Here is a 27,529-nt window from a genome sequence, read left to right as displayed (position 1 = left end):
TGGTCTGATTCTCAGAGCCTCGATCCCTAAATCCTGCATAATATGCTGCATCACATCTAAGCTTCACATTTACTTACTTCTTTTCTGCCATGCATGTGCATTGGTTCAAATCCTCAAAGGGAAACCTAATGTCTCATCTCAACCACAGGGCCCAAAAAAAAGGGCTCAGTAAACATCTTCGCCATGAGGGACAGAACATTTAAACCACGATTAGTAATGGTGCTAGAAGTGAAATACTCAAACAGCCAGCTCTTCAATATTATTAACTCATTAAGGAGGGAACCAACAGAAAATAAAAAAAAGGCTTGTTCCTTAAAAACTTTGATGAAAATTGTGTGTGTGTGTGTGTGGTGTGTCTGTATACATACACGTATCTATTTTACTTGTTTGCTAAATAGACACAGATATACTCGGGTAGTTAACAAACATGTAGGTTGTATAAAAATAAAACTAGTTTACCTTCTTTTGGGCAATAGAATCCCAATACCTTTGAGATTGACTCAGGCCTTACCCATTTCTGCAGGTTAAGAAGTTACAAGTCTTCAGGTCTGTAAACTGTTGAGGCCGTTATCATTGTCCTTCGTTAGTCCACTATACCTGGACAACAGTGACATCTCTAAGACAGGCAGCCAAGGGGGTTCTTTAACGAACAGAACGTCCCCCTTTTATTAAGCAGGCTTATTAGAAAATGCTAGAAGTTACCCTTAACGCAAGCAAGTGGCCTTTTTCCAAGTCCGGGGACTTAAGAAATTTACTTACCTATTTTTTGCATTTTTCCAAGGTGGTTTTTTTTTTTTTTTCGTGTGCGTGTGGGTTTGTTGTTGTCGTTGTTGTTGTTTTGGTTTGGGTTTTTGCCTTTTTCCAAGTTTGGGATTTCTTTTTTTTTTTTTTGATCTCATAAAGCAAACCTGTTTTCTGGATGGAGGCCCAGCGGAACTTGTTCCGGCCGCACGTCTCGGTCAGAAGGAACGCTTCTGCAGTGGCAGGAAGGGAGGCTCGGGATCCGGGCCTGGGGTTCCGCGGCCGCGCCCCTCCCCACTCCACGCGGCCCGCTGGAACGCGCACGGCCGGGGACGGTGGCGGGTACGCGCGCGAGGCAGGCGGCGCGCACGGCCGGGTAGGCGCGCGGGGGCCGCGTGGGGCGGCGGCGTCCTGGCCCCCAGAGCCGGTCTCGCGCGCTGGGAGTCTTCCTTCCGCCGCCGCCGCCGCCACATCCCGGGACCCTACGGGCCGCGGCGCGGAGGCCGCCAGTGGCGGCGCAGAGGCCTCGGGGCAGGGTGGGGCGGGTCTCCCGCGCTCCCGGGACCCCGCGCGCTTCGCCCACAGGCCCGGCGAGGCCCGACCCGCGCTGCGCCCCCAGGGCCGGGGGAGGAGCCTAAGGACCCGGACGAGCGCCGCTCCAGTAGGGTGAGCCCGGGGACGCGCAGGCGGGTGGGTTTCAGCGCCCGCGCCCCTGGCCCCGCCGCGGGGCGCACGGAAAAACCGGAGAACCTGCGGGTTTTGTCCTGGCGAGCCACATCCTGGTGTGTTTTGGCGACTTGAAGACCTCCCTAGTTCGCGGGAGTAGCGGGAAGAGCCTTCCTTGCGTTAATTATGCAATAAGAAGGCGTCCTTGTACGGGGTACTGTGACCCGCGGAATTATTGATACTTGTGCGAGCCTACGATTTACTTCTTTCATCCTTGGCTGAGAATTTGCGTTTGTAATTGTCGATGGAGAGAGGAAGAAAGGGTTCCGCTCGGGTCCAAGGAGCATGCTGAGGAGGGCAGGGAAGAAGGAGCATGTGCAGCCTCAGTGCGAGGGGAGGCAGGGGTGGGGATGCACGTTCCCTGCCTGACGGGCCTCGGGGTGCCCAGAGCCTCTGATCTTCGCTGTCAGGAGGCCTGTCCCAAGTTGGAGGTTGAGGCATGCAGTTCTGCACTTCTGGCTGGGAAGGTGAACCAGGCTTTCCAAAAACTGTCATTTTTGCTTTCCAAGTCTGCAAGGCAGGAAGGGGTTGGGCAGTGAATGGAAAGCAGTGCGGCCAGGTTCTGGTTAGCTCAGCGGCAGGACTGTCATAAAGGTGTAATATAAAGAAATAGAAAATATAAGGGAGGAAAAAGAGATTTAAGAAGAAGAATGAAAAGAATGAAGAAGAAGTTGAAGAAATGAAGTAGAAGAAAGTAAAATTTTTTAAGAAGTAATAAAGGATTTTTTTTTTTTTTTAGAATTGTTTTGTTTTGTTTTGTTTTGGTCTGAAAACTGGAGTCTGGGGCTTTGGGCCATGAGGAGTTGGGTTATTGCATTGCTTGGAGTGCCAGAGTGAGACATGTCTCAGACGCTGTTAAAATTAGGCAGCTCAGTTTAGCTCTGGCTCTCTGATCACCAACCACCTCCTCCTTCACTCTTTTCAGTGACTGGGTTAAAAAGAAAAGACACAAAAGGAGAAGTGGTCTTTCCCCTTCCCTCCCCGTTATAATTAGAGCTTATTCCATCTTGGCTCAGAATTGGAATTCAGAATTCAGAATTGCTCTTGACCCTGAAGAATAGAATCTCAAAGAAATACCTGAGCGGAAAATTCTTTCCTTCGCTGAAATGAAAATTGGGGTGTTTGCGAAACTGAACAAAGAAAGGAAAGAATTTGTAAACATCACAGGCAACTTGCAGTTATATTCGGATCATTTTTCAGTGTTTGAGGAGTTCATACAATAAAAAGGTGGGAGAGAGCCAGGAATGGAAACAGGGGAGAGAGGTGATTGCAGGACCTTAGAGACTGCAGAAACCCAGGAATTCATTTTCTTTTCATACACGTCTGGATAACGTGGATGTGAGGACCATCAAATGCCGTACATGTTGTTTCTGACAATGATGGTCTACATATACGACAGTGGTCCCATAAGACTATACTACCTTATTGTTACTCTACCTGTTCCAATTTTAGATACACGAATACTTACCATTGTATTACAGATGCTTACAGTATTCAGTACAGTAACAGCAGTACAGGTTAGTAGCCCGGGAGCAATAGATGATTCCATATAACCTAGCTTTGTGATCAGCTGTGCGATCTAGGTTTGTGTAAGAACACTCTGATGTTTGCAGAAGAACATCGCCTACCGACACGTGAACGTATCCCTATTGTTAAGTGATGAATGACTGTATATAAAGCTTGATCTTTCAATCGGCATAATAGGAAATTGCTTTTAATTTTAGCATTGAGTTCTTAGAGTAAAGGGAGGCAGCGAGAGACCATGCTGCATGTGTCCCAGTCAGCTTGGGCTTTATTGTATGTTAAATGAGTTGTATGTTTATTTTGGTAGATCACCTAAATCTTTGGTCTCTCTAATTCCATGAATTTGGCTTGTTTCTGGTTATTTATGATATGACATTTGGCTAGAATTTTCCAGGTGCTAAAGGTGTAAGGAGTACAAAAATCCAGAGAACATTTTGCATTGGAAGAATTGATCATCTTGTATAGGAATCCTTTACCTAGTTCAAACATGTGAAATGGGCATAATTGGATTTGATTATTTTTGCTACAAAAAAATGTTTCATTTTTCAACCTGAGTTACATGGAAGAGTCTTTTAAAAAGCTAGTGGTTTTGGTACATTTAGAATATTCATTTACCAAGAAATCCAAATATAGCCTGCCTTTGTAAGAGACCCATTCTGCCAAATATATTTGAATCATCAAAATGGTTAACTATTTCCTTCCTAAGTATAAACCAAGTTGTATTAAGTAAGTTGATCTTGTAACTTTTAATGATGCTTTTTTTTTTTTTTTTTTTTTAAATTTTCCTATCCAGTGACAAGAGGAACCAAGAACCTCAGTTCAGGGGAAACACAGCAAGGAAATGTGAGCCCCAGGCTGCAGAAGGTATGCGAAGGAGAATGTGAGCTCATCAGTTATTTGAGCATGCTGTTCAGTATTGTTACTGCCTTTTTTCTTGCCTGTGCAGATTTTAAACTTTTGATTAGGAGTATGTAAATGTACGCTTAGAAATGTTTCCTTAAATGTAATAATAGGAGTGTGCTCTGAGTCTGGGATTATGTGAGTTAGTACCTGCTGAGACCTGTGCCTGGCAGGGAGTGAACCCCGTACAGGTGTTTACTGTATATTGTTATTATTGTTCATGAAAGCCTGTCTTAACTACAGGTATATTTCTCATTCGACAGTTAAGAATATGTTTTCATTCTCCTAAGGGTAGTTAATCGTTCCAAGGCGGTAAATTGTAAGGATGACAACAGAGAAGACAAAGGAAATTTCTGAACGCAGATTGAGAGAAACCTTTACTGTGAATTTGAAAGTTTCAGTGACATGCAATAGAACTTTATAGTATAAACTCATATGCCACAGTTTTCATTATGAAGTTGTAATTTAATGATTCTAATGATAGGGTGATGCATTGTAGTTCAGAACATGCCTAGGGTTGACGGTGAAATGTCCCCATTTCTGCAGCCCTGGTCTGTCTAGTTCTCATCTCCCGTCATCCTCCTGGGGTTACCAGCTCCTTGTACATTACCAGGGTTTTTGTGTGTGTGTGTGTGTGTGTGTGTGTGTGTGTGTGTGTGTGTGTGTGAAGTTCCTTTTAGAGTCTAGCTGTGTTTTAAAAGTTGAGCCCTGGATATGTGATCCCTGGTGTGTGTATGAGGTGAGGTTGTCAGTCAAGGGCCTCCTCATCTGACCCACCCCGTCCCTGCTTGCCCACTCTGCCTGAGGAACACTGGCTGCCTTGCCACTTTTGGAATTCTGGGACCCAGACCACAGTCTTTGCCCCGGGGTCTGCGTGGCTTGCTCCCACACTCTGTCCTGCCTTCTCTCAACATGTCCTGCCCATGCCCTTGTTTATTAGCCACTGCACCTGCCACCTGGCTTGATCATATACATGGATCACTTGATTTGTCTATGGCCCGTCTATGTCTGTTAGAAGGAAGCACTGTGAGACCAGGGAATGTGTGTGGCTGTATCCCCAGAGCCTAGCACAGCCCCAGCTCAGAGGAGGGCTTTGGTAAATATTGCTGAATGAAAGAATGTCTGGAAAAAGGCTGCTTAAGCAGAGTGAAGTGGGCTTATTTACCATGGGACTTTTCAGAACCTTTACTAAGTGAACGCGCAGATTAGAAGTGGGGCCTGGCAGGTGGGAGGCAAACTCATCAGCGGAGTAAGAAAGCCACTGTGCTTCTTCATGACAACTCAGACGTGGGGAAAAGCTGCTGGCAGGAATGGTATTGGCAGCTGAGCAAAATGAATTTACAAGTTTCCTTTTCGAAATGCAGGGGAGGAAGGATTTGCATCAAGAGATGGTAATAGTAACATTTCCATTGTTAGTAATTACAAACATGTACAATGTGTGCTGTTTTTCTTTTCTTTAAGGTGAGGAAGGGGGAAGATGAGGGCTTCTTATGGATTCTTCCTTCCCTGACCCTGCTTTGCCCATAAGGCCTTAAGTTCTTCAGCTGCCAGTTCAGCCTTGTGGGATGAATTGAGGAACCAAATCCTCTGGCTGCGTTTCAGATCCTGACATCTTTACTAGTGAAGATCCCATTTAATGACTGGAAGTAGGAAAGCTCTGAAGATGGATATGCAGATTCTAGGGATCAGGGAGGCTCTCTTCAGGGCCTGCACAGTTACCATGACTGGAGGGCGTGCAGGGGCTCAGCTTCCGCTCCCACCATTAGCTCCAGAGGCACTTTGGGAGTTGTCTTGGCTCCTTGAACAAAGGGGAGTTAATTACAGAAAATGCCAGGCTTTTTAAAGGCCATTTGTCACCTGGCTGTAGGGAGAGCAGCAGCCCTGGGCAGAGCCCTGAGGAAGGACTCCTCATGGCAGGCCCCAGGCCCCTTGTAGACGAAATAATGAGCCTTGGTGGTGTCATCCCCAGGTAGGATGCAAACCCCATGATGCAATTCTTTATTCAAGGAAACAATGCAGAGAGAATAGGACGGCCTTAGAGGAGCTGGGGTGAAGTGAATTTGGAATGCCTCTCTTCTAAAAAAAAAAAATGGGGCAGAGTTTTGTGTTGTTTTCCAAAGTCAGACAAAGCCTAATTCTACAGAGTCTAGTTACCCATAGATGGGAGGGCTGGAAAGGAGAGTAAGATGAAGGCAGTGGTGGAAGGTCTTAGATTCTAATTAAACCTCTTTTAGCTGTGTATTTGGAACGTTTGTAATTCAGAGCATCAATAGACTCTCGTTGACGAGACGCTTTTTTGCTGCCAATTTTCCTTCTTAAGATGGAAGGAGGTGGTGGGAGAATGGCATTTATGCCAGAATGCCTAGAGTCTGCATTTTAACAAGATCCCCAGGGGCATTCATGTCGGCATTAAAATTTAAGAAGGGCTGAGGTCCTGGACCAGCAATTCTCAGCCCCAGCTGCTCATTAGAGTCACGAACAGAGCTTTAAAAGAATGCCTAGGTACTGCCTCCAGAGATCTGTGTTGTCTTGGCTGGGGTATTCTGGGGGCCCGGGGTGTCACTGTGTTTCTTGAAAGTTTCCCAGGTGTCCAGCCAGGGCTGTGATCCACCACCCCAGACATAAAGCCAGACACCTTCAGATGTCGAGATTCGGAAGGCACATAATCCCGAAGCAAATGACACCACGCTTAGCTGGACACACCGCTCTTTAGGATTGATCAAAACCCACCACGTCAGATAATGTGGATCCTCCTAGCTCATCCGCTGGCTTCCAGAGCCACAGCCAGAGATGATGGGATGTGGAGCACCCAGCCGGGGTTGCTCGTGTCCCGTTAGAATTCTCCCTCCTCCATGAATGGAAATGACCTTGAGACCGGGCCGTTGCTGAGTGGACATTTGCTTTTTGCACCTTTCATTGTGCTGCCGAAGAAATTGTTTCAAAATTTAAATCAGATCATGACATCACCACCCTCTTTTCAGGTAAAACTCTCTTCAGGGGCTCCCATTGCTTGCAAGGAAAACACCGTAATAGCTCTGGAAGGCCCCATGTTGTCTGGCCTGCATCTGCCTCAGCCTGTGCCCCGGAACTCCAGCCACATGGGCCTGCTTTTAGTTACTCAGAGGCCCCTTCCCTTGGCCTGGAACCCTGCCCTTCACCTTAGGTGACTGTGCTGGCCCCAACCACTCTGCCCAAGGCACATCCCCTTGTATTTTCTCCCCACAGCACCATGTGCCTCTCACACCATCAAGTACCACTCCTCGGATAGATTCTTTCCTTCGTGTGGGCCTGTTAGATGACAGGCTCCATAAGGACAAGACCTGTGTGTGTGTTTGGTTAGGGACTCAGGGTCATATCCTTGGCAGCTGTTTTACTGGATGAATGAATAAACTGGATACTGGATAATGAATAATGGCTTGAAGTCATTAGTTTTAGGCTATTTTGTCCTTAAACTTGTATGCACATACATACCTGTTCATGTTTGAGCACTGGATTTTGTAAACTGTAGAGATACTGGACCTGAGGTATTTTGAGAGAGGACCGGGCTGTAGTCTCACTGGTTCTGATTGGCTCATGTGGAATGTGACTTGTAGAACAAGTCCCAGTTTTCTAAATTTTTAACTAGTCCGGGTGCAGTGGCTCACACCTATAATCCCAGCGCTTTAAGAGACCAAGGCAGGTGCATCACTTGAAGTCAGGAGTTCAAGACCAGCCTGGCCAACATGGTGAAACCCCATCTCTCCTGAAAATACAAAAACTTGCCGAGCGTGGCATGATTGTAATCACAGCCACTCAGGAGGCTGAGGCAGGAGAATCGCTTGAACCCAGGATGTGGAGGATGCAGTGAGCCAAGATCGCCCCACTGCACCCCAGCCAGGGCAACAGAGAGACACCCGGCCTCAAAACAAAAAACAAAAAACAAAAAAAAAACTTATTACAAATATTTTAAGTATGAATTGTATAAAGTACAAAAAGACCTCTTACTGTCCTCTCATGATTTTATTCTATGTATTACATATATGTATGTATGTTTGTATATGTGTGTAATCGTATCTCACACATACGTGATTTTTTTTTTTTTTCTTGAGACGGAGTCTTGGTCTGTCGCCCAGGCTGGAGTGCAGTGGCCAGATCTCAGCTCACTGCAAGCTCCGCCTCCCGGGCTTACACCATTCTCCTGCCTCAGCCTCCCGAGTAGCTGGGACTACAGGCGCCTGCCACCTCGCCGGGCTAGTTTTTTGTATTTTTTTAGTAGAGACGGGGTTTCACTGTGTTAGCCAGGATGGTCTCGATCTCCTGACCTCGTGATCCGCCCGTCTCGGCCTCCCCAAGTGCTGGGATTACAGGCTTGAGCCCCTGCGCCCGGCCACGTGATTTTTTTTAACAAGTGGGATCATACATTCCATCCTGCAACTTGTCTTTTTTGTTTACTGGTATATCTTGACACTTTAGATATGGATCTATGTCATTGGCTTGCCTTTCAGCATAGAGTTTTATTTAAAATGAAAACATTTTTGGACTTTGGCATGATTTCCTAACCCCCCCAACCAATGTGTTTTAAGTAGTAAGTGTATTTGAATGCATATACATGCTGTGGCTTAGATCATTTTCTTTCCAAGTAATACTGAAGTCCTCATAGCATTTGGTTGTTTTCTAGTCTCGGTTAATGGATATTAAACATGGAACTGCTCTGTGGAGACTGGAGAAATATTTTGAGGTTGAAAGGGGGCCTCATTCTTGGAAAAGCCCGGAGACCCTCAGGGAGAGGGTTGGGCAGGCTGCCTCCTGAAGTACCTTTCCACGTTCCTGAATTCTAGCAAGTTGCTCAGTTGACACAGTCATTTAGCAAATAGTGATTGTTGGCTCGTGGTATGCCAGGCACTGCTGTCCGGACCAACATGAGCCCACGTTTTGCAAGGAGAGCAAATGGCACACAGCGAGAGCATGTGGGCTGTGCTAGGTGCAGTGGAGGAAGTGGAGCCAGGTCAGGCGGCGCAGAGCAGTGCTGGGGGTGCCACCTGGGTGGTGATGAGGCAGAGCTGACTCTTCCTCTGCTGCCCACGGGAAAGGGAGCAGGCCCTGCTCACCCCGAGTGTACAAGAAGCCCAGTGACTGAGAGCGGCTCCTCAAAGAGCTCCCTCCTGGACTCCACAGTGACTGCCCACAGGCTCTATGGCCTGCAAGGGGCCCTACAGCCCGATATGGGAATGCTGGCAGGCAGATGTGCTTGAAATGCTGATAGGGGTCTGGGGTGTAATGCTCTTCTCAAGAGAGTGGCTTTGGCAGGGCTAGGGTTTTGCTCCTGAAGCTTTGCAAATCCACAGCCCCCACTGGAGTCTCCACATGTCCTGGCACCATCCCGGGGACAAGAAGCAGGGAATAAGCAGGGGAAGGAGGTGGGAACCCTGCAGTCCACCCTTCTCCTGTCCTAATGGAGTGGCCAGGGAAGGGGAGACTCTCTGTATATCTTAGTTTGGTAAGAGTTTGCAGAAGTCAAGTTAAAAATGGATTTTTTGAAAATGAAATACCCATCTGAAAGAACACATTGGATGATACGTTGTAAGTCGCATGATTGTTGAGAAGGTCTCCTGACTAATGGGTGTGCAGGTAGCTGTTTATTCTCATGGATGAAAAATGGGAGCCCGAAGAGCTCTTCGGTGACACACCCACAGCCATCTAGCTAGGGAGAGGGTGAGTGCAGACCAGTCCCTGGCCCCCAGCCTGGGTGAAAGAAGCTAAGAGCTCCTGACTTTAAATGAAAATCCAGTACTTAGGAAGGCAAACATGGCTTCAGGATAGCGCGCCTCTCCGTTTTCAGCTCGCGTAGGTGGTGAAATCCTATCCCTAGGCCAGCCGGCTTCCTGGAGAGCAGCAGAGGGGCTCTTCGTTTTCAGGTGAGGCCTCATCATCTTCCCACTTTACCTGCAGATATGAGCTCAGTGGGCGAAATCGTATTAGATCCCCTCAGAAGACTAGTTCCCATTGGAAAGATTTGATTCTTAAACTATAAAAACCTCCCAAGTGCTGCCCCAAGGCAGGGCAAGGGTGCTGGGGGTTGGAAGCCCAGAGGCAATGAACAGGGCAGGCAGTGGAGTGCGCAGTTCCCGGGTCCTCCCACCACGTGCTCTGCAGTCAGGCATCATGTGCAGGACGGAGGCAGTGCCTCTTATCACTCTTCCCTCTTTCATAGCCCTGAGCCTAGGAGAGGGTGGGTTGTAAGTCCCAGGATACTCAGAGCCAGGACCTCTCTGTTCAGAATTGCATGCAACCTGCTTGGTACATCCTGTTCTTTTTACTCCCTCCTGAACCCACTCTGGTGCCTCTGCTGCCCGGTTAGAAACAGTCTGCAGCTGGCATTTTTCAGGGGGTGCTCTCACTGTGACCGATGAGGATGGATCCCCCTGAGTGCACTGTCTTACAGGGATGAGCTCAGTGGACTCGGTACTGCTGGGCCCTGCATCCTCTGGCCACGGTCTAAGCCTCACTTTCTAGAAGGGAAGTTGCTGGAATAAGAGTGTGTGTTGTTTTTTCTCTCTTCCTGGGGCAGACCATACTGTGGCATTAATTTCTGGCAACCACACTGAGAAGGTTGTAGATTAAGCTGGAAAATCATGAAGAGTGCCAAGGGATTGGTCAGTTTTTACTGGGGGTCTGCACCAGGCCAGGTGGGTGCTGGTTTTTTGTCTTCATTGTCTCATTTAATCCTCATGGCCACTCTGGGAGGAGGAGGGCCTTCTGTTAGAGATGGGACGTTGAGGCTTAGAGAGGTTGAGTGACTTACGGAGTCACAGAGCTCACACGTGTGAGCAGGGATTTGAACCAAGTCTGGGGCTCTTCACTTTGTGCCTCACCGCCTCTGACAAAGAGTGGTGGAAGGAGGAGGGGATTATGGGATGGAGACAGGAGACAGGACAGCTGGCTTCCAAGGAATTTGGCATGTCCCCTGCTGGGTGGTGTTGCTGATAAACTACAGTATGCTCAGTTAAATCCGAAGTTCAGAAAACAACACATAGGTTTTTTTTTTTTTTTTTTTTTTTTTTTTTTTTAGTATAAGTATATGCAATATTTAGGACTTTATACTAGAAAAAACCCTGAAATTAAACCTAACTGGGTATCCTGTGTTTTTATTTGTTCAACCCGACTTGAGGAACCCAGGAAGGATGCTGGGCCTAATATCTGGGCACAAAAAATACTGGTTTGGGAGCGGGGGGTATAAGTGTGTCTCATGCAATATTTAGGTTATACTTACACTAAAATTTTATGTTGTTTATCTGAAATTTAATCTTAACTTGGGGGGGAGGTGTCCTGTATTTTTATTTGTCTAATCAGGCAACCCTATTGGTGACCCCAGGAGACACACAAAGCCTTATACACGGGCACCTGAGCATGGCTCATGAGCCATTCGGAGAAAACCCAGGCAGCTTGGCGGGTGGTGAGCTCCCCACTGCAGGCTGTATTCAGGTGTGGCCGGATAAACACGTGGTGGGTGTGTCACGGAGCGTATTTGCATTCCAGATGCCTGGTTCCAGTGAGATTCTAGGATGTCTATGTTGAGACCAGGAGGAGAGTGATGTACCTGGGTCTTCCTGGAGCTCTGAGCCACGCAGGGTTAGGAAGCTCTCTCTGAAATTACTTGCCGTCAGCACCGTGTTGAGGGGACCGCTTCTCCTTGCCATGCAGAAGTGATGGATGGCCTCAGTCAGTTGGTGGAAGCCAGCTCAGCCCAGGGTCATATCTGTACGTGGAGAGCTTTGGCTTGAAGAAGCACTGCGTTAAAGGTGAAATGAAACACACTTTCTTGTGTCACCTGCCAAGAACTGACAGTGACTTTCCAGTTCTTTATGTGCCTCCTGCAGCAGAGTGTGGCTTCTGTGCCAGGCTGAGGACCAACATGCCCCGTGTTGCTCCCTGGCTGTGACAGCATGAAAAACACCCACCTCAGTGTTCTACCCAGTCCGTTGCTGGCGAGTGGGCAGAGGCGAGAAGCATCAGTGTTCATTCCTTTGCTTTTTTAGAGCTTCTCTAGGTGTGGCTACATCTTGTCAGCCAGTCAGAATTTTAAACACAGCCAGCTCATAATTGCCCCAGCATGGCTTCTGCCCACTGTGAACAACCCTCAGCTACGGCCTAGTCCTTGGCAGGCCTCTTCCTGCCACCTGCTTCCAGGCCGTCGTGGGAGCTCACTGGGACCTTAGCCTGGGCCCAACAGGAGTCGGGGGCAAATGTGCAAAGGAGTCTTATTCTGTGTTCCAAAAACACACAGAGGTGGTCTTCTCTGATGATCATGTCTCTCCATTAGGGTGTTCTAAATTTGATTTGATTATTGAATCCATCATTTATATCATTAATTCAATGTGGAATGTTAAGTTAAATGCCAAGTGAAGCTACCTTATTGTAGCAGTGGGAAAAAACGGAAATATTTGTGCTGACACTTACTGACGGAAATCGCCTGCCATCTTCACTCCTCTTTGTTGACCTGATGCATTTGTAAGCAGCAGGGGCGTCTCGCTTGTGTTTTCCAGGAAGAGTCAGTGAATGGCTGCAGTGTGACAACATGCACCACCAGTGGCTGCTGCTGGCCGCGTGCTTTTGGGTGATCTTCATGTTCATGGTGGCTAGCAAGTTCATCACGTTGACCTTTAAAGACCCAGATGGTAGGTATGCCTCGTGGCGGAATGAATTTTGGCTAATTCAGGCCTTGCTGCAACACTGTTCCTAGGTACATGTACAGATGACGTCTGTCACAGAGTCAGAGGACTCTCATGCCAGCAGGGACCTTGGAGGTCATGGCCTCCGTTCCGTCATGTTACAGAGGTGCGAGGGGAGGTGTGAGGGAGGGGCTGCAGGGTCTTTTCAAGCATCTCCTGTGGAGGAAGGAAGGTGCTCTCTGTGGCTGAGGCCTGGGTGGTGCCTGAGGAGCAAGGAGCAGGGCCTCCTCCCAGCAGCGCAGTGGCCATATGCCTTGCAGCCGGGTGCCTCTCAGGCTCGCAGTTAGAAATTCTCTCTGCCTCATGTCATCATGAGAGGTGCAGCCTCAACTGCTCGGCGTGGCCACATGAGTGAAGGTCACCCTCCGTGCAGTGGAGGGGGGTCATTTAAATGTACGTCTTCAGGTTGTCTCGGAGGCTTTTTTAGCTCTACTGAACATAGGCATTCAGATGAGGACGGATAAAGAGCGCCAAACTGGGTCTCAGAATTGCTGATTCTACTTCGTGCGCTTGTCATCGGCTTGTCTGCATCACAGTGTTTCTCCCACCGCATGGACACCCTGCCTGCTCCGGCACCGCCCGTGATTGCCCTGAGCAGGGTGAGGCGCTCTGTGGTCTGTGGAGTGCTGGATATGTCCAAAGAGGTGTGTGAGGTGCTCTCCAGCCCCGAGGCCACTTCATTCAGTGGCCAAGCAGGCGAGCACGAGGAGGCCAGACACACATGTAGTCATTGAAGTCCTCATTCTCGCCGTGGATTGGCCCATTCCTTCAGGCTGATGGGGAGATACTGGGGAACGTAGGTGAGCACAGCATCTTTCCTCTGCACTGCGCTTTGTGTGTCCTCCTGCCGATGGTGGCCTTGGGAAGGGGCAGCTAGGAATGCCTCCGTGCCAGCAGTTTTTCCTGGAGGCTGCACTGACCTGTGTTGTCTGTGTGACTGTGGGGAACGGCCCCTGCTCCACCCCACAGAGCTCCCAGGCACGTCCCTGGCTGTGTCAAGGGCTGCCCAATGTCCTACACCTCCTGCCCCATCCTCTCTCTGCCCCACCCTGTCTGCAGAGGGACAGCAAGGTCAGAAAGGAGGTCTGCAGGGAAAAGAGGGACACCCTGAAATTAGCCCGCATGGTGGTTCTCCCCGTGACAGTTGTTGGGCCCTGATTGGCTGTCATTGCATGTCCCACCTCATCCCCCAGGAGCCCTCGAGAGAAACCTGTGAGGTGTGCACAGCCTCAGGAGGTGGTATTACACCTACAAGTACCCGGGCAGGTGTCACGGAGCATGACAGCTCACACCCAGGACTCGGGGTTCCGTCAGCAGAGCAAGGGTGGGTGCTTGGAAGGTTGCTGGAATGTGAGACGATGATCTCAGTTTGACAGTTTGGACATTTCCATGGCAGCTTCAGCCCAGTGACATGCCACTGAGAGATCCCTCCTGAAGCCCTAGCACTGTGGTTCTCATCCCCGCAGCACTTCAGAGTCACCTGTGGGATTTTACAAACCTGCTGTGCGTGAGACCCAGTGGAGGAGAATCCCCAGGGGTGCGGCCAGTTGAGAAGCACAAGTGGAGATGATAGCTGGAGCACGGAAGAGAAGCAGAGCTCTGAGAATAAGAAATAGGTGTTACTCGGGATGCTCCTAAATGTCGCCTCCTGGTGTGGAAGGCACTCAAAAGCCAGGTCATGAGGTTAAATTGTTTATGGTTTATTTTGCTTAAAAAAGTAGGAGTAGATGTGATACATTTTAGTGAGACTTCTATCGGTAATAGTTAAATAAGACATGTGCCTTTGTGTGTTACTGTTACCTGGCAGAATGGCCTCTAAAGAATGCAGTGCGCGGTGGCTCAAGCCTGTAATCCCAGCACTTTCGGAGGCCGAGACGGGTGGATCACAAGGTCAGGAGATCGAGACCATCCTGGCTAACACAGTGAAACCCCGTCTCTACTAAAAAATGCAAAAAAACTAGCCGGGCGGGTTGGCGGGCGCCTGTAGTCCCAGCTACTCGGGAGGCTGAGGTAGGAGAATGGCGTAAACCCGGGAGGCGGAGCTTGCAGTGAGCTGAGATCCGGCCACTGCACCCCAGCCTGGGCGACAGAGCAAGACTCCGTCTCAAAAAAAAAAAAAAAGAATGCCATGCTTCCCAGTGGCGTCTGGTAGATGAGGTCTCATTCTCCTTTGATGTATCGAGTTTCGTGCTGAATGTTTTCAGTGTAGACACTGATCCTGGAAGCTAAGCAGGGGTGGGCCCGTTAGAAAAAAAGCAAGTGTAGGCGTGGAGCAGGGTTTTGTGAAGAGGAGAAAAGGAGTGGTAGGGCGTGTTAGAAGATAAAACCTATGAAGAAAGATGAAGGGCTTTCGGATTTTATACCTGGAGAGGGGCACCGCAGCCAGCGGTCCTTAATCCTGCCCATGAGATCCTTCCAGCCGGCTGCCTGAAGGCGAGTGGAAGGGGGTGTTTCCCCTGCCCTGTGAGATCTGGGGTGTGGTGTGTGGGTGCTGGGTCACTGAGATGGGAGAGCTGCCCCGGACCCCGAGGCAGGGGGTGCTGGTGCTGAGGATGCTGTTGGCTGCACAGTGTCCAGTGAACTCAGCGAGAATCCTCTGTCGTGGGCTCACTCCAGTTGCGGGGTGGCCGCCACGGCACTACCCAGCCTGTGTCACTCACGTGGGATGTTACCTAATTGTCCCAAAGTACCTGGTTAGGATCCTGAAGGCGGATGTCCGCTGGCCGAGTTCTGCATGCAGGATGCGAGCTGACACGCAGCATCTTGCCAGTGCACAACGACGCTGGGCTGAAGCATCAAGAGCATTTACACTTAGAGCCTGCCCTACAGGCGTCAGAGAGGCCCTGGGCTGGGGTGGTGTAGGCCTCTTCCCTGGAGCCCGCCCCTCCAGCACTGTGTTTAGAGAGTGTGCCCCGGAGCCTGGATCTTGGGCGGCACAGGAAACCCAAAGGGTTGTGTAACCCAAACCCAAACCCAAAGGGTTTGTAAACTTGTGGCCATAAAGGGTTTTTCACGTGTTGGAGTTTATTTCACACACGTTCATGGTGTTTTTGGTTATGAACCGGAAGCCCATTGTGAAGTGTCACGACGAGGAAATAACAGACGCAGCAGTGTCCTCAGCGGGGAGTTCCATTTCCTGGAAAGTGCGTGGAGAAGCCTTGGCCTCAGTGCTCCCGGGCTGCCCTGTCCTCTGGGACAGGGCCGGCCTCAGAACCCTGGTCAGTGGTGTGCGTGTTCTTCTCAACTACCTGCCTTTCCCGGTTTCTCCTGCCACTGGAGCCCCTAGGAAGAGCATGGCTGTCTTGAGTTGCTGTTTAAAGCAACACTTTTTTTAGTGTTACAGTTTCTGTTCAGCTCAGCAGTGGAGCCAGTGATATTTGTGGCAATGATTTATCCTCAGTTAGCAAATTTCAGTATCGTATTGAACTAGGATCAGGTGTTGTAACTAGATTTTCTCGTAGGAAAATAAATCCCTCTCAGTGAAGGGAATGTGATGGAATCATATGGCGAGACTCAAAATGACGCCCTTGTGGACCTGGTTTGTGTGTGTAGGCGCTGGCTTTTCCTCTCTCCTGGTTGACCTCCTCATCCGTTCTGAGCCTCTGGAGGGCAGAGCCTGTGATGTGAAGGTCTCTGCAGCCTTGACCATCTTTGCGTGTGTTTATTTGCCGTCTGTGGATACTCCCCAGTGAGATGTCTGGGTGTGTCGTACCTGTTTTCTAATTGGATTGGTTGGTTTTTTAATTGTTGAGTTTTGAGGGCTCTTTATATATTTTAGATAGGAGTCCTTGGTCAGATAAGTAGTTCGTAAATATTTTTTCCCTGTCTGGAGCTTGTCTTTTCCTCCTCTTCAAATGGGCTTTCACAGTGCAGATTTTCTCCTTGGCTGTTTTTTAAAAAAGATTGTTGGTTTTATGTTTCACATTCAGGTCTGTGATCCACTTTGAGTTCACTGTTGAATAAGGGGTGAGGTTTGGATCGAGGTTTGTTCCATGTGTGATGTCCAGGTGCTCCAGCACCATTTGTTGAACAGACCGCCCTCCTCCGCCGAATGGCTTTTGTGGCTTTGTCAAAAGGCATTCCGGCGTCTTTGAGAGCTTCTATTTCTGGGGCCTCTGTTCTGTGCCATCCACCTGTGCGCCTTTTCCTTTTAGAGAAGACATTCAACTTCTCTGTCTTCCAGTGTACAGTGCCAGACAGGAGTTTCTGTTCCTGACAACCATGCCGGAAGTGAGGAAGTTGCCAGAAGAGAAGCACATTCCTGAGGAACTGAAGGTGGGCACAGCCAGGCCGTGGTCCTTGTCCCCTCGAACACGGCACCCCTGTTGTGGGGAGCTGGCCTTCCCCTGTGGCCGGTTCCGCTTGTCATCACATCTGCATTAGAGCCTTTTCCTGTGTTACTTCTCCATGTTTAGTTCACTGTGTTAATTTCCATTTGGGGGAGGCAGAGGCCAGGTCTATTTTTGTGCTCCTCACAGAGCTCGGTGCATCAGGGCTGCTCTGTCACTGTTGGTTGGGTGGCATTCCTGACCAGGTGAACATGAGCCTCGCCCGGGTAGCCGAGAGTATTGGGCAGGGTCAGGAGGAAACCAGGAGTGGAAGAAGACGTTGTCTCACCAAGTCATGGGATTTTAGAGCAAAAGGGGGCCCTGGACAGTAGAGCAACTAATTCAGCCTCCAAATTCTGTGGATGAGAGAACTGAGCCTAGGAAAAAGGCAGATCCTCCACAGTCTCATGGAGTTCCTGGCGGAGCTCAAGGCTGCTGACTTCCACCCAGCCCTTGCCTGGCTTGACGTTCTGGCCCCGTGTCTTTCTCTGCAGGCTTCCTGTGCACCTAAATTCCTAATCATTCCCTGGCTGGGATGAGGGGTGCACTCTGGAAGGCCTCTCACTTCCTAACCCCCATTCTGGAGCTAGAGGGTCGAAGTTGCAATTGTGCCAGAAGGGATGAAATGGGTACAGCAAGCCCTGAAAATATTTTTAAGCCCAGAATCAAGCCATAGAGATGGGGACAGCTCCTAGCCATGGTTCACAGTGTAAGGACGATAAATTAGAACTCTGTAAACATAGAACACACACACCAGTCAGAGTAGAGTGCTGCTGGAGGTTACTTCTCGTACGACATTGAGGGAATGGAAGTCAAGTCTACAGAACTCTGAGACAGCCTAGGTGTTGCTTTTAGGTTGAGGCATCCCAGGGTAAGAAAATAATTTGGATGGGCTACAGAAACAAGACCAGAAAATCCTATGGAAAGTAGGAGAGTGACTTTAATAGGATGGATTTAAAAGGAAATCAGTTACATGGGTGAAAACAAATGCAGGGTAAGCCTTTGGCAAAGTGTCACAACAAGGTTCCCTCGAGGATGCCACATCCTGTGAAGAAGAGGGCCGTCATGTTGGTGCTCCCTCTCCCTCTCTCCGGGTGGAGGGTGCTCCCGGAGAGATTGCCAGCCTGCAGGAGTCGTTGCAAATAAAAAGACTGCGCCTGAATGTGCTTTACAGTTTGCAGTGTACTTTACTGGGTTTCAATCTCATTGGTCTTCTGAGCCGCCCTCTGAGGTATATTTTTATTCTCAGTTTGCATTTGGGAAACATGAGGCTCAAGGAACCGTGCTCACTGGGTCAGTATCCCCTGGACAGCCAGTTGTGAGCCTGGGCTTTGAACTCAGTGTCCTCTGTGCCCTTCTCTTACCCCTTGCTGCATTCATTCTCATGAGACTCAGATGGGAGGTGAGGGAAGTGGGGGATGTCAGGGGTGATGTCTGCTGAGGCCACGTTTCCTTGACCCAGCATGGGTCTTCTCACAAAGAAGGGGATTTATCAACGTGATCGGGTTCCGTAGCTCGCCTTTAAAAGTTTATTTTGGCCGGGCGCAGTGGCTCACTCCTGTGATCCCAGCACTTTGGGAGGCCGAGGCGGGCAGATCACCTGAGGTCAGGGGTTCGAGACCAGCCTGGCTAACATGGTGAAACCCCATTTCTACTAAAAATACAAAACAATTAGCCAGGTGTGGTGCCATGCGCCTGTAATCCCAGCTACTTGGGAGGCTGAGGTAGGAGAATCACTTGAACCCAGGAAGCAGAGGTTGCAGTGAGCTGAGATCGTGCCATTGCACTCCCATTTGGGCAACAAGAGCAAAACTTGGTCTCAAAAGAAAAAAAAACTTTATTTTGTGCATGATGTAGCCAAATGTTTGAATGGAAAATAGAAAATGATATCTATCTTTAAATTGGTTTTGTATATTTCCAAAAGGAAAAAAGAAAACAGCGCTCATTTGTAGACACAATTGAACAGGAAATCTTTTTTCTTTAGCTGGGCATGGTGGCTTATTATGCCTATAATCCCAGCACTTTGGGAGGCTAAGGCAGGAGAATCGATTGAACCCAGGAGTTCGAGACCAGCCTGGGCAATATACTAACACCTCATCTCTACAAAAGATACAAAAATTAGGTGGTTATGGTGGTGTGTGTCTATAACCCCAGCTACTTGGGAGGCTGAGGTGGGAGAATCACTTGAGCCCAGGAGTTGGAGGCTATAGTGAGCCATGATTGTGCCACTGCACTCCAGCCTGGGTGACAGAACGAGACCTCGTCCCTTAAGAGAAGAATTTTTGTCTTTGTCTTTAATGTTTTGCTCAAAGAAAAGCAATATCTAATATCTTTTTTCTTGTTGTTCAAAGGAAAGCAATATTTAAAAGGGCAGCGTTTTCTGCATTTTCTAAAGGGAACTTGCTGGGACGTGCTCTCCCCTGACGTGCTGCTCTTGAGTTCCATCCATGATCGGGGTTAGGTTTGGAACAGAGGGAGGAGAAGACAGAGGCTTTTTTGGGATAAGTGAGCAAGAGGCGGGATGGATGAGGAAGTGAGGTTAAATGAGACCCGTTCTTCTAAGAGCAAGGAGAGTGCCTGGCGTGGCTCCTAATTTTCTGTGGTGGGCGGAGGGCCCCGGGCAGCCGCTGATGCCCTGTGGGGAGGAACGGAGGCCACTCTGCAAAGGGGCCTCTCGCTTCCAGTGTCTTCATCTCGGAAAGCAGGCAGTCAGGAGCCCCCAGGACGCCCTTCCCACCACCAGGGAGTCCCAGGAAATTCACTTAAACACACGAGGGAGAAAGCATCCTGGCCAGAGGTCATGAGTGTAAGGGAGTTTGGTTACAGTAGATCCACAAAGGAAGAGCTGGGTAGGGGGCATTGAGGGGCGCCCTCTGTCATCCTGATAGTTCCAGCGTCTGCATTCTAGTGTGTTCTAGAAGGCTTACATCCTTCCCATTTTCTAACTGACATTGTCCCCTGGGAGGACAGGTTGTTAAAACTACCCTATAAATGGATTTCCTGGCAAGCCTAGCGCATTTTAAAAGATATAACAAGGACATTTGGGTCCATTCAATACAATTATTTGGAAGGATCGCCTGCTTTGAAATCTTGGGAAGTTCTGTGTAGCTTTAAGAGATAGATGTAGCAGCAGAAGCCTTCAAAATGCTGAGAAACAGGGCCACAGCTAGAGGAGGCGGATGGAGTGGTGTTGGCGGAAGCAGCCCTGCTATTCAGGAGTGCCCTCGGGATACCCCCGGGGGACAAGGAGGTGTGAGCAGCAAGGGGACTTCAACTCACTGAGGACAGGGGCCCTCTGAGCAACTTCTGTGTGTACTGGTACATCTCCCTGTGCCCCCTCCAACCCACGCACACACAAGGCCTCTCACGTTACAGGTATTCTCTTAGGTTCTAAAACAGCCCTGAAAAGAAAGGACCAGCATGTAGAATTTGAGCTTTTCCATTTTCTTTCCCCCTAGCCAGAGGATTCCAAACCTCTTACTTTGGTTTTTAATTTTCTTTTTTTTTTTCCCCCAAGACGGAGTCTTGCTCTGATGCCCACACTGGAGTGCAGTGGTGCGATCTCAGGCTCGCTGTAACCTCCACCTCGCAGGTTCAGGTGATTCTCCTGCTTGAGCCTCCCAGGTAGCTGGGATTACAGGCATGCACCACCACACCCAGCTAATTTTTGTATTTTTAGTAGAGATGGGGTTTCAGTATGTTGGCCAGGCTGATCTTGAACTCCTGACCTTGGGATCTGCCCACCTTGGCCTCCCAAAGTGCTGGGATTACAGACATGAGCCACTGTGCCCGGCCTTATTTTGTTTCTTAAAGTCAAACTTCTCTCCAAAGACGTCCAAGGAACCAAGCTCACATGCATTTTCCTTGCCCAGCCTGCCAATCGGGCTGGTGGAGAGGCTCTGAGGAAGGCCTCGGGAGGGGGCTGGGGGTAGTGGGTGTCACTCTGTAGAAAGGCAAGGAAGGGAAGAAAAGAGGGCCCCAGATGGAAAGGAGGGGATAGGCCAGCAGGAGCAGCTCTGCTTGACCCGGTCCTGCCTCTTTTAATGGTCGCTGGGCCTCTTCTGCTCCGTGTCACCTGCAGCCAACTGGGAAGGAGCTTCCAGACAGCCGGCTCGTTCAACCCCTGGTCTACATGGAGCGCCTGGAACTCATCAGAAACGTCTGCAGGGATGACGCCCTGAAGAATCTCTCGCACACTCCCGTCTCCAAGTTTGTCCTGGACCGAATATTTGTCTGTGACAAGCACAGGATTCTTTTCTGCCAGACTCCCAAAGTGGGGAACACCCAGTGGAAGAAAGTACTGATTGTTCTGAACGGTGTGTGTGGGTTCGCCGAGTGTCCCTCTGGGAAGGGTCTCGGCGGCCATGGCTGAGGAGGCTGGGGAGGACGGCCAGGAGGAGTCACACAGGGGCTGGTTTCTCCTGAAAGGACTGGTGGCCTTCCAGTCAGGCCTGCTTTTGTTGTTTCCTGTTAGTGTTGTGCCTTAAAAGTTAGGGGGGCTCGTTTAGACACCGATTCTTTTCAAAGGGGCACAGCCACAGTCCAGCTCTCCTCACCTGTCACAGCGGATCCTCACTTTTGGTGGCTCGCCCACCCCCAGGCCCCCCTCCTTTGTCTCTTCAGGTTCCCTGCGCTGATGGTTATGGTCACCCACTGTGTCCCACGTCCCCAGAGCCCCACACTCGCTGAGCCGCCAGGTAGCCTCACGGTTACCCTCTCTGCAATGAGAAGGGCTCACACCATAGATCCTGGGAGGGGAGGCCTGGCCCGGGGCCTGGGGCCTCTTTACCTGCAGACCAAGTGTTCTTTGTCAGCGAGCAGGAAGAAATTGTACCCCATTTCACACTAAGCATCTGCGTTCAGAGGATTGAGTCAGCTTGCTTCAGGAAACCTGATGTTTGCTAAGGAACAGATTAGATCATCACAAAGTGACCTCATACACGGCAGTTTTGATTACTCACTACTCTTTTTAAAACGAGATGTTTATTTATTTTAATTCCAATTAGTCTAAACCTATCCTCATAATTATGGGCTCTGCTTATGAAATTTAGCTTCAGACAGAAGTTAGTTCCTGTCAGCAGCAGTGGGACTCCTGGATCAGGAATCAGATTTTGGGGCACCATGGGTGGGTGGTCCTGGGGCTCCATGTCCTGCTTGCCACTCCTGATGCTGCCCACAGAGTCCGTGGTCACTCCTGGCCGCTGTTTGGCCTTCACACGGGTTGGCTGGGAGAGAGAATGGTGGCATCTCATCTTCTGGTTGTCACATATAGTTAATGTGCTTCTGCAGTCATTGGATAGCATGTTGGGTTTTCAGAAGCAGAAGGAGGCTGCAAATCAAATTGAAAACAAGAACTATACAAAAGACTCACAAATCAGCCACCACAGTGTGAAGCAGCATACTTTAAGAAGTAAACACCCACTTACAAGGGCAGTGTAGAAATCGGAGTGGGCTTGCTGTGTCATGTAATACAGAAGCGGGTGGTCCTTGTGGCTGTCTTCGGTGACCACTGGTGTACCTGGATGGGGACAGGTACGTGAATGGGTCCATACATGGACCCACAGAGCTGGTTCTGCCATTGTGCCCTTGAGAGCAGTGCTCCCCACGCCTAATTTGCAACCATCCATAGCACATACTGCAGAGTTCTGGACTAGGCTTTAAACACTCGGGGGAGGAATGAATAAAACAGACAAGACTGTGTCCGCTGCTCAGATGGCCAAGGGAGAGTCTTCCCTGCCAGGTCTCCAATCTTAACCCTACAGGATTAACTCAGAGATGGATATTAAGGTTTGCAGAGGCTTGGAGAAAACCTCAGCATACTGACGTATATTTCCATTTGTCTGCATTGAGAAAAGAGTGAAAAACCTGCTCGGCCCCCAGGCCGAGGATGGCCCCTGCCCAAGTTCCATTCAGCAGCCTGGACCTGCACTGGTCCCTGATGACAGACCCTGGCTGTTGGCACGGCCCTGCCTACTCGACACGCCTTGTCCTCTTTTGACTCCTGTCTCAAATGTATCCCATAGCTTAGTCAGATTTTTCCAGCATCAAAAGGTCCTTGCTCCTTGCCAGCCTGGGATGCTCCGGGGTACCTGAGCGCCACTGTGGGCCGGGCAGCATGTGGTGCTTGGAGAGCTTAGCCTGTCTATGGGATAGGGCTGTGAAGCTGCCGCCGGCATCTGTTAGCACGACGTTCCAAAGTCCTGCTTCTCCGGCATTTTCCCCCAGTCTCAGAGTAGAGTAAGTGTTGCTGGTGTTAGGAATTCTGTTTGCATGCAGCGATCTTCCTCTAATGGCAGATTTAGCCCAGTTAGGTCCATTGCCAGGGGTAGGCACTGCCAGCATTTCCACTCCTGCTCCCTCCACCTCCTCCCTGAAAGCGTCAGTTTCCTCTAGTTGGCTTATGGATTCACCAGAAGCTTTTCTTCACTCTCTCATCCTGCTGGCAGAAGCAGTTGGAATTCAAAGACCTAAACTTGGATATTGGGGGTGGGCGTGTCATGCACACGTGGGGAACGTGGGGCCCGAGGTAAGGACATGCCCTTCTCTAAGGGGCGCACTGGAGCAGCCAACCCGCCTTCCCTTCTGTTTACTTCCCAGGAGCCTTTCCTTCCATTGAGGAGATCCCCGAAAACGTGGTGCACGACCACGAGAAGAACGGCCTTCCTCGGCTCTCTTCCTTCAGTGATGCAGAAATTCAGAAGCGGTGAGAGCAGCTTCCTCAAAGGGGAGGGGGGAGTTTTTGTAAACCTGGGAAGAAATTTGGGAAAAACCCCAGGCTCAGTTCTGTACTTGCCAGGTTGATTGGAGGACCACAGAGGGCTGTCGGTTTGCATCAGTGAGAGGCAGCTAACTTCACCCCCCATTCAGCTCCTCTCAACTCTCAGTTCCTTCTGAGAATTTCCAGCCTCACGTTCACACAGTCCATTAACATGAAGGTTACATAATTTTATTGATAGAAATGAGCAGACAACTTTGTTCTCCTTTGGTAAAGTTTTACAGATTGCTTGCTGAATATGATCTTTTCTTTACAAGAAAGGGATTTGGATTGCAGAGACCTCACTGAGTATTTGATTCTCCCGGAGGCATTGTGCCCACTGCTGTGGGAGCTGCCCCTGGAGTGGTTGTGTGGGCTACATCCAGCATGGGCAGGGTAGAGAGACAGAACCCCTGATCGCGGCAGGGATGGAGTCCAGGCTGGGCACAGTGGCTCACGCCTGTAATACCAGCACTTTGGGAGGCCAAGGTGGGCGGATCATTTGAAGTCAGGAATTCAAGACGAGTGTGACTGACAGAAACCCCGTCTCTACTTTAAAAAAAAAAAAAAAAGCCATGGTGGCACACACATGTAGTCCCAGCTACTTGGGAGGCTAAGACAGGAGAATTGCTTAAACCTTGGAGGCAAAGGTTGCAGTGAGCCGAGATCTGGCCACTTCACTCTAGCCTGGGTGACAGAGCAAGACCGTCTCAAAAAAAAAAAAAAAAAAAAAAAAAAAGATGGAGTCCTTAGCTAATAAGTGAGAAAGTTCTCATGCAGTAGCTCTCAGGTGGCCCGGGACAGCAAAGCTGAAAAGGAGTGAGGATACAGAAGCAGCAGCTCACGTCAGGTCACCAGCTGGATTTTGCCTCCTGGGTCTGCAGCCACCTGCCTTGCATGGCGCCCGTCCACCCTTACAACCCTTACCAGAGATGCTCCTGGTGAGGACTGTGCTGCTGTCGCCTTGAGCACTCGTGGGGCTTTTGTGAGACTCAGTGAGTGAAGACGTGCAAAGCACAGAGAGCAGTTTCTGGCCGGTCGTAAGCACGCCGTGTTCCGTGGTGTCACTGTTGTCATCGTCACTGCTGCCGGCCCTCCTCCCCAGGGCCCTGCTCTGCTGCCGCCTGCTGGCAGCTCACCCAGACCCGCTTCTGCCCGCTGGAGTGTGAAGCCTGACTCTCCATTTTCTCTTGCCCCCCTTCCCCTGGCAATTGGAATTGAATTTTTTAAAATATGCCCTTAAAGTAACTTTCCCTGGCCTCATCTATTCCTGACTCACTCATAGTTCCTGCCCTTAGGATTTTCTGCCCAGGAACAACATTTGTAAACATTCTTGAATCATTGAATCAATGATTTTGAATCATTCAAGTAAAACAGAACGTAGATTAAATAGATGTCTTCACAGTGACTGCCTATGATGAGTGCTGTGGCCTTGGACAGGTGAGGTTTTCCAAGCCTCCGTTTCCTCACCTGCCAAGTGGGGTAATAACAGGATTAATCCACAGGATCTTGGAGTAGATTAAGTAAGAGACGTGTGGAATGCGTTCACGGCAGCCTCGGCAGGTGAGGGTCCCATGCACAGTGCTGCGCTCTGCTCACTCCTCCCTCTCCCGCCCCCTCGGCTGTGACCTCCTGGGGTGTCAAGTTAACCTCTTGTTCATTTTTTTCCTTAGATTGAAAACATACTTCAAGTTTTTTATTGTAAGAGATCCCTTCGAAAGACTTATTTCTGCATTTAAGGATAAATTTGTTCACAATCCCCGGTTTGAGCCTTGGTACAGGCATGAGATTGCCCCTGGCATCATCAGAAAATACAGGAGGAACCGGACGGAGACCCGGGGGATCCAGTTTGAAGATTTCGTGCGCTACCTGGGCGATCCGAACCACAGATGGCTAGACCTTCAGTTTGGGGACCACATCATTCACTGGGTGACGTATGTGGAGCTCTGTGCGCCCTGTGAGATAATGTACAGTGTGATTGGACACCACGAGACCCTGGAGGACGATGCCCCCTACATCTTAAAAGAGGCTGGCATTGACCACCTGGTGTCATACCCGACCATCCCTCCGGGCATCACCGTGTATAACAGAACCAAGGTGGAGCACTATTTCCTGGGCATCAGCAAACGAGACATCCGACGCCTGTATGCACGTTTCGAAGGGGACTTTAAGCTCTTTGGGTACCAGAAACCAGACTTTTTGCTAAACTAATGCATAGGACCTATGAATTCAAATATCTTTGTTAGACCTGGGGCTAACCAGGTGGAGGTCGGAGCCCAGAAATGACCCTTTCTGCACCACACCCCTCCTTTTAGGATGCCTGGGGTCTCCCACAGGGCTGTGAGTTGCCTCGACATATGACTCAGGACCCCGACTGTTACAACTTAGTTCGGATGTAAGATGCTCTGAGGACCCTGCCCCCACCCCTGCCATTGTCGTTAGGATGTCGCTGGCCTTTGCTTACCTCAGACGGGAGAGAAGACTTAAGATTTGCAGTTTGACAGCCCAGCAGGGAGGACGCATCACACAGCGTTAGGAGCCATTTCCCTCAGGTGTCAAGGAAGGGGATGGCCCTGAGGTTCTCCTGGCTAGTTGGGGTGGCCTCACCCGTCACTGGGTCACTGGTTGGTTGCAGGAACAGCACCCAGCACTCTGAGGAGGGACAGAGAAGCAAGGGGACTGCTGAAACCACAGAGGCTCTTGCAGCATCAGATCTGAGGAATAAAACGGCACCTCTGGCCTTCATCTGGGTGCTGCTACGATTGTGGAGGCAAAGCATTCTTTCTGTGACTGTTTTGTTCCCGTGGTCAGCGATGGCCAGAGGGTGGTGTGGTGGGTGTGTGGGGGTCCATCTCCACCTGTCTCCTCCAGGGAGCTCCCACCTTGGAGCTGAAGACTAGCAGGGGCCACGTGCCAGCATCACAGGATTCAGTGTCGTTTACATATTTCGATTCCTTTCATCTCAGCAAAATGGGCACCGCCAGAGCCATTTCTCATCATGCCACCATCCTGGACCATGTGACTGGAAGGTGGGTAACCAAGTTCACCAGCAATAAAACCCATGGCCCAGGTAGCCTCCAGCAGCGTGACTTCCTGGCAGCGAGGCAGGCCCTGGTGCAGGGCAAGCCACAGCGACCATCTCAGATACCATCCACAGCCAGGGCCGCCGTGACCCGGGACAGTTTCCTGGGGTGAGTGCCAGCCTGAGCCTGCATGGTGCTGCCGAGCCCGGGGTAGAGGAGGGAGTCAGGCTTTGCTTCAAGGAGGCCTCTACCTTTTCTCAGAATGGTTTCCTGAATGTGTCAATGTGAAAGTAAAATAAAATGTATGTGCCAAACCTGACATGAGCTGCGGTTCTGGGAAGGGCGCCTGTGGCCACACGTGCCCCAGCCAGGGGGGGTAGGCAGGTGTGCGTGCGTGCACGGCTGCTTAGGGCAGGCAGACCACAGGAGGCCCAGCTTTCAGCCGCCATAGACGCACAGTGCCGAGGACACCATGCTGGGTTATTTTTCTACAATATTTAGCAAAGTCTTGTTACAGTTTCAGATCAAATGAGCTGATTGATGACCTCTTTGCTGTTTGGAATCTAACTGGATCTGTATATGAATGGAAGGCCTTAAAGCTAGTCTTAATTAAAATAGTGTTTTCCCTCACAAACAAAAGGTTGGCCCCTGGCATGGTTTCTTCCTCCCCTTTGGCATTTGGGTCATTTTCCTAACATATTTTGCCACATAAGTAGAGATTGCTACCATAGTATCTCCTAGACATATCACTGTCCAGAGCAAGGATGCCCTTGAGCACAGCGGCCCACCCTGTTCATTTCTGCACAGCCAGCACCCCCACTCCCC

The 27,529-nt window shown here is 49.9% G+C and overlaps 3 protein-coding genes across 5 annotated transcripts in view; 1 reads left to right on the top strand and 2 right to left on the bottom strand.

Annotated features, from left to right (window-relative positions):
- The window catches only part of LOC126933813 (uncharacterized), a 35,114-nt gene extending 29,236 nt beyond the window's left edge, over positions 1–5,878 (bottom strand). The window contains exons 1-5 of the mRNA XM_050753976.1: positions 5,749–5,878; positions 5,057–5,214; positions 2,545–2,597; positions 1,626–1,755; positions 760–1,581 (exon numbers count right to left, since the gene is read on the bottom strand). Coding sequence (XP_050609933.1) covers positions 760–1,581; positions 1,626–1,755; positions 2,545–2,597; positions 5,057–5,214; positions 5,749–5,878 — 1,293 coding nt within the window. The remainder of the gene's footprint in view (positions 1–759; positions 1,582–1,625; positions 1,756–2,544; positions 2,598–5,056; positions 5,215–5,748) is intronic.
- Positions 1–27,529, bottom strand: part of PDCL3 (phosducin like 3) — a 449,125-nt gene that overhangs the window by 151,942 nt on the left and 269,654 nt on the right. The window lies entirely within an intron of this gene.
- CHST10 (carbohydrate sulfotransferase 10) lies at positions 1,332–27,023 on the top strand. 3 transcript variants are annotated; one of them, XM_050755131.1, is made up of 8 exons: positions 1,332–1,407; positions 3,785–3,855; positions 12,414–12,545; positions 16,783–16,874; positions 20,445–20,525; positions 21,009–21,243; positions 23,525–23,630; positions 25,355–27,023. In XM_050755131.1, exons 3-8 carry the CDS (start codon positions 12,446–12,448, stop codon positions 25,890–25,892), a joined length of 1,152 nt encoding a protein of 383 aa, XP_050611088.1. In that variant the 5' UTR covers positions 1,332–1,407; positions 3,785–3,855; positions 12,414–12,445; the 3' UTR covers positions 25,893–27,023. The 3 variants fall into 3 exon arrangements, with proteins under 3 accessions (XP_050611088.1, XP_050611090.1, XP_050611089.1); XM_050755133.1 differs by lacking the exon at positions 20,445–20,525; XM_050755132.1 differs by lacking the exon at positions 20,445–20,525 and having other exon boundaries at positions 1,393–1,523.

Source organism: Macaca thibetana, chromosome 13 (genome assembly GCF_024542745.1).
Source record: "Macaca thibetana thibetana isolate TM-01 chromosome 13, ASM2454274v1, whole genome shotgun sequence".
Classification (NCBI taxonomy): Eukaryota; Metazoa; Chordata; class Mammalia; order Primates; family Cercopithecidae; genus Macaca; species Macaca thibetana.
This window is presented reverse-complemented; position numbering and strand designations above follow the sequence as displayed.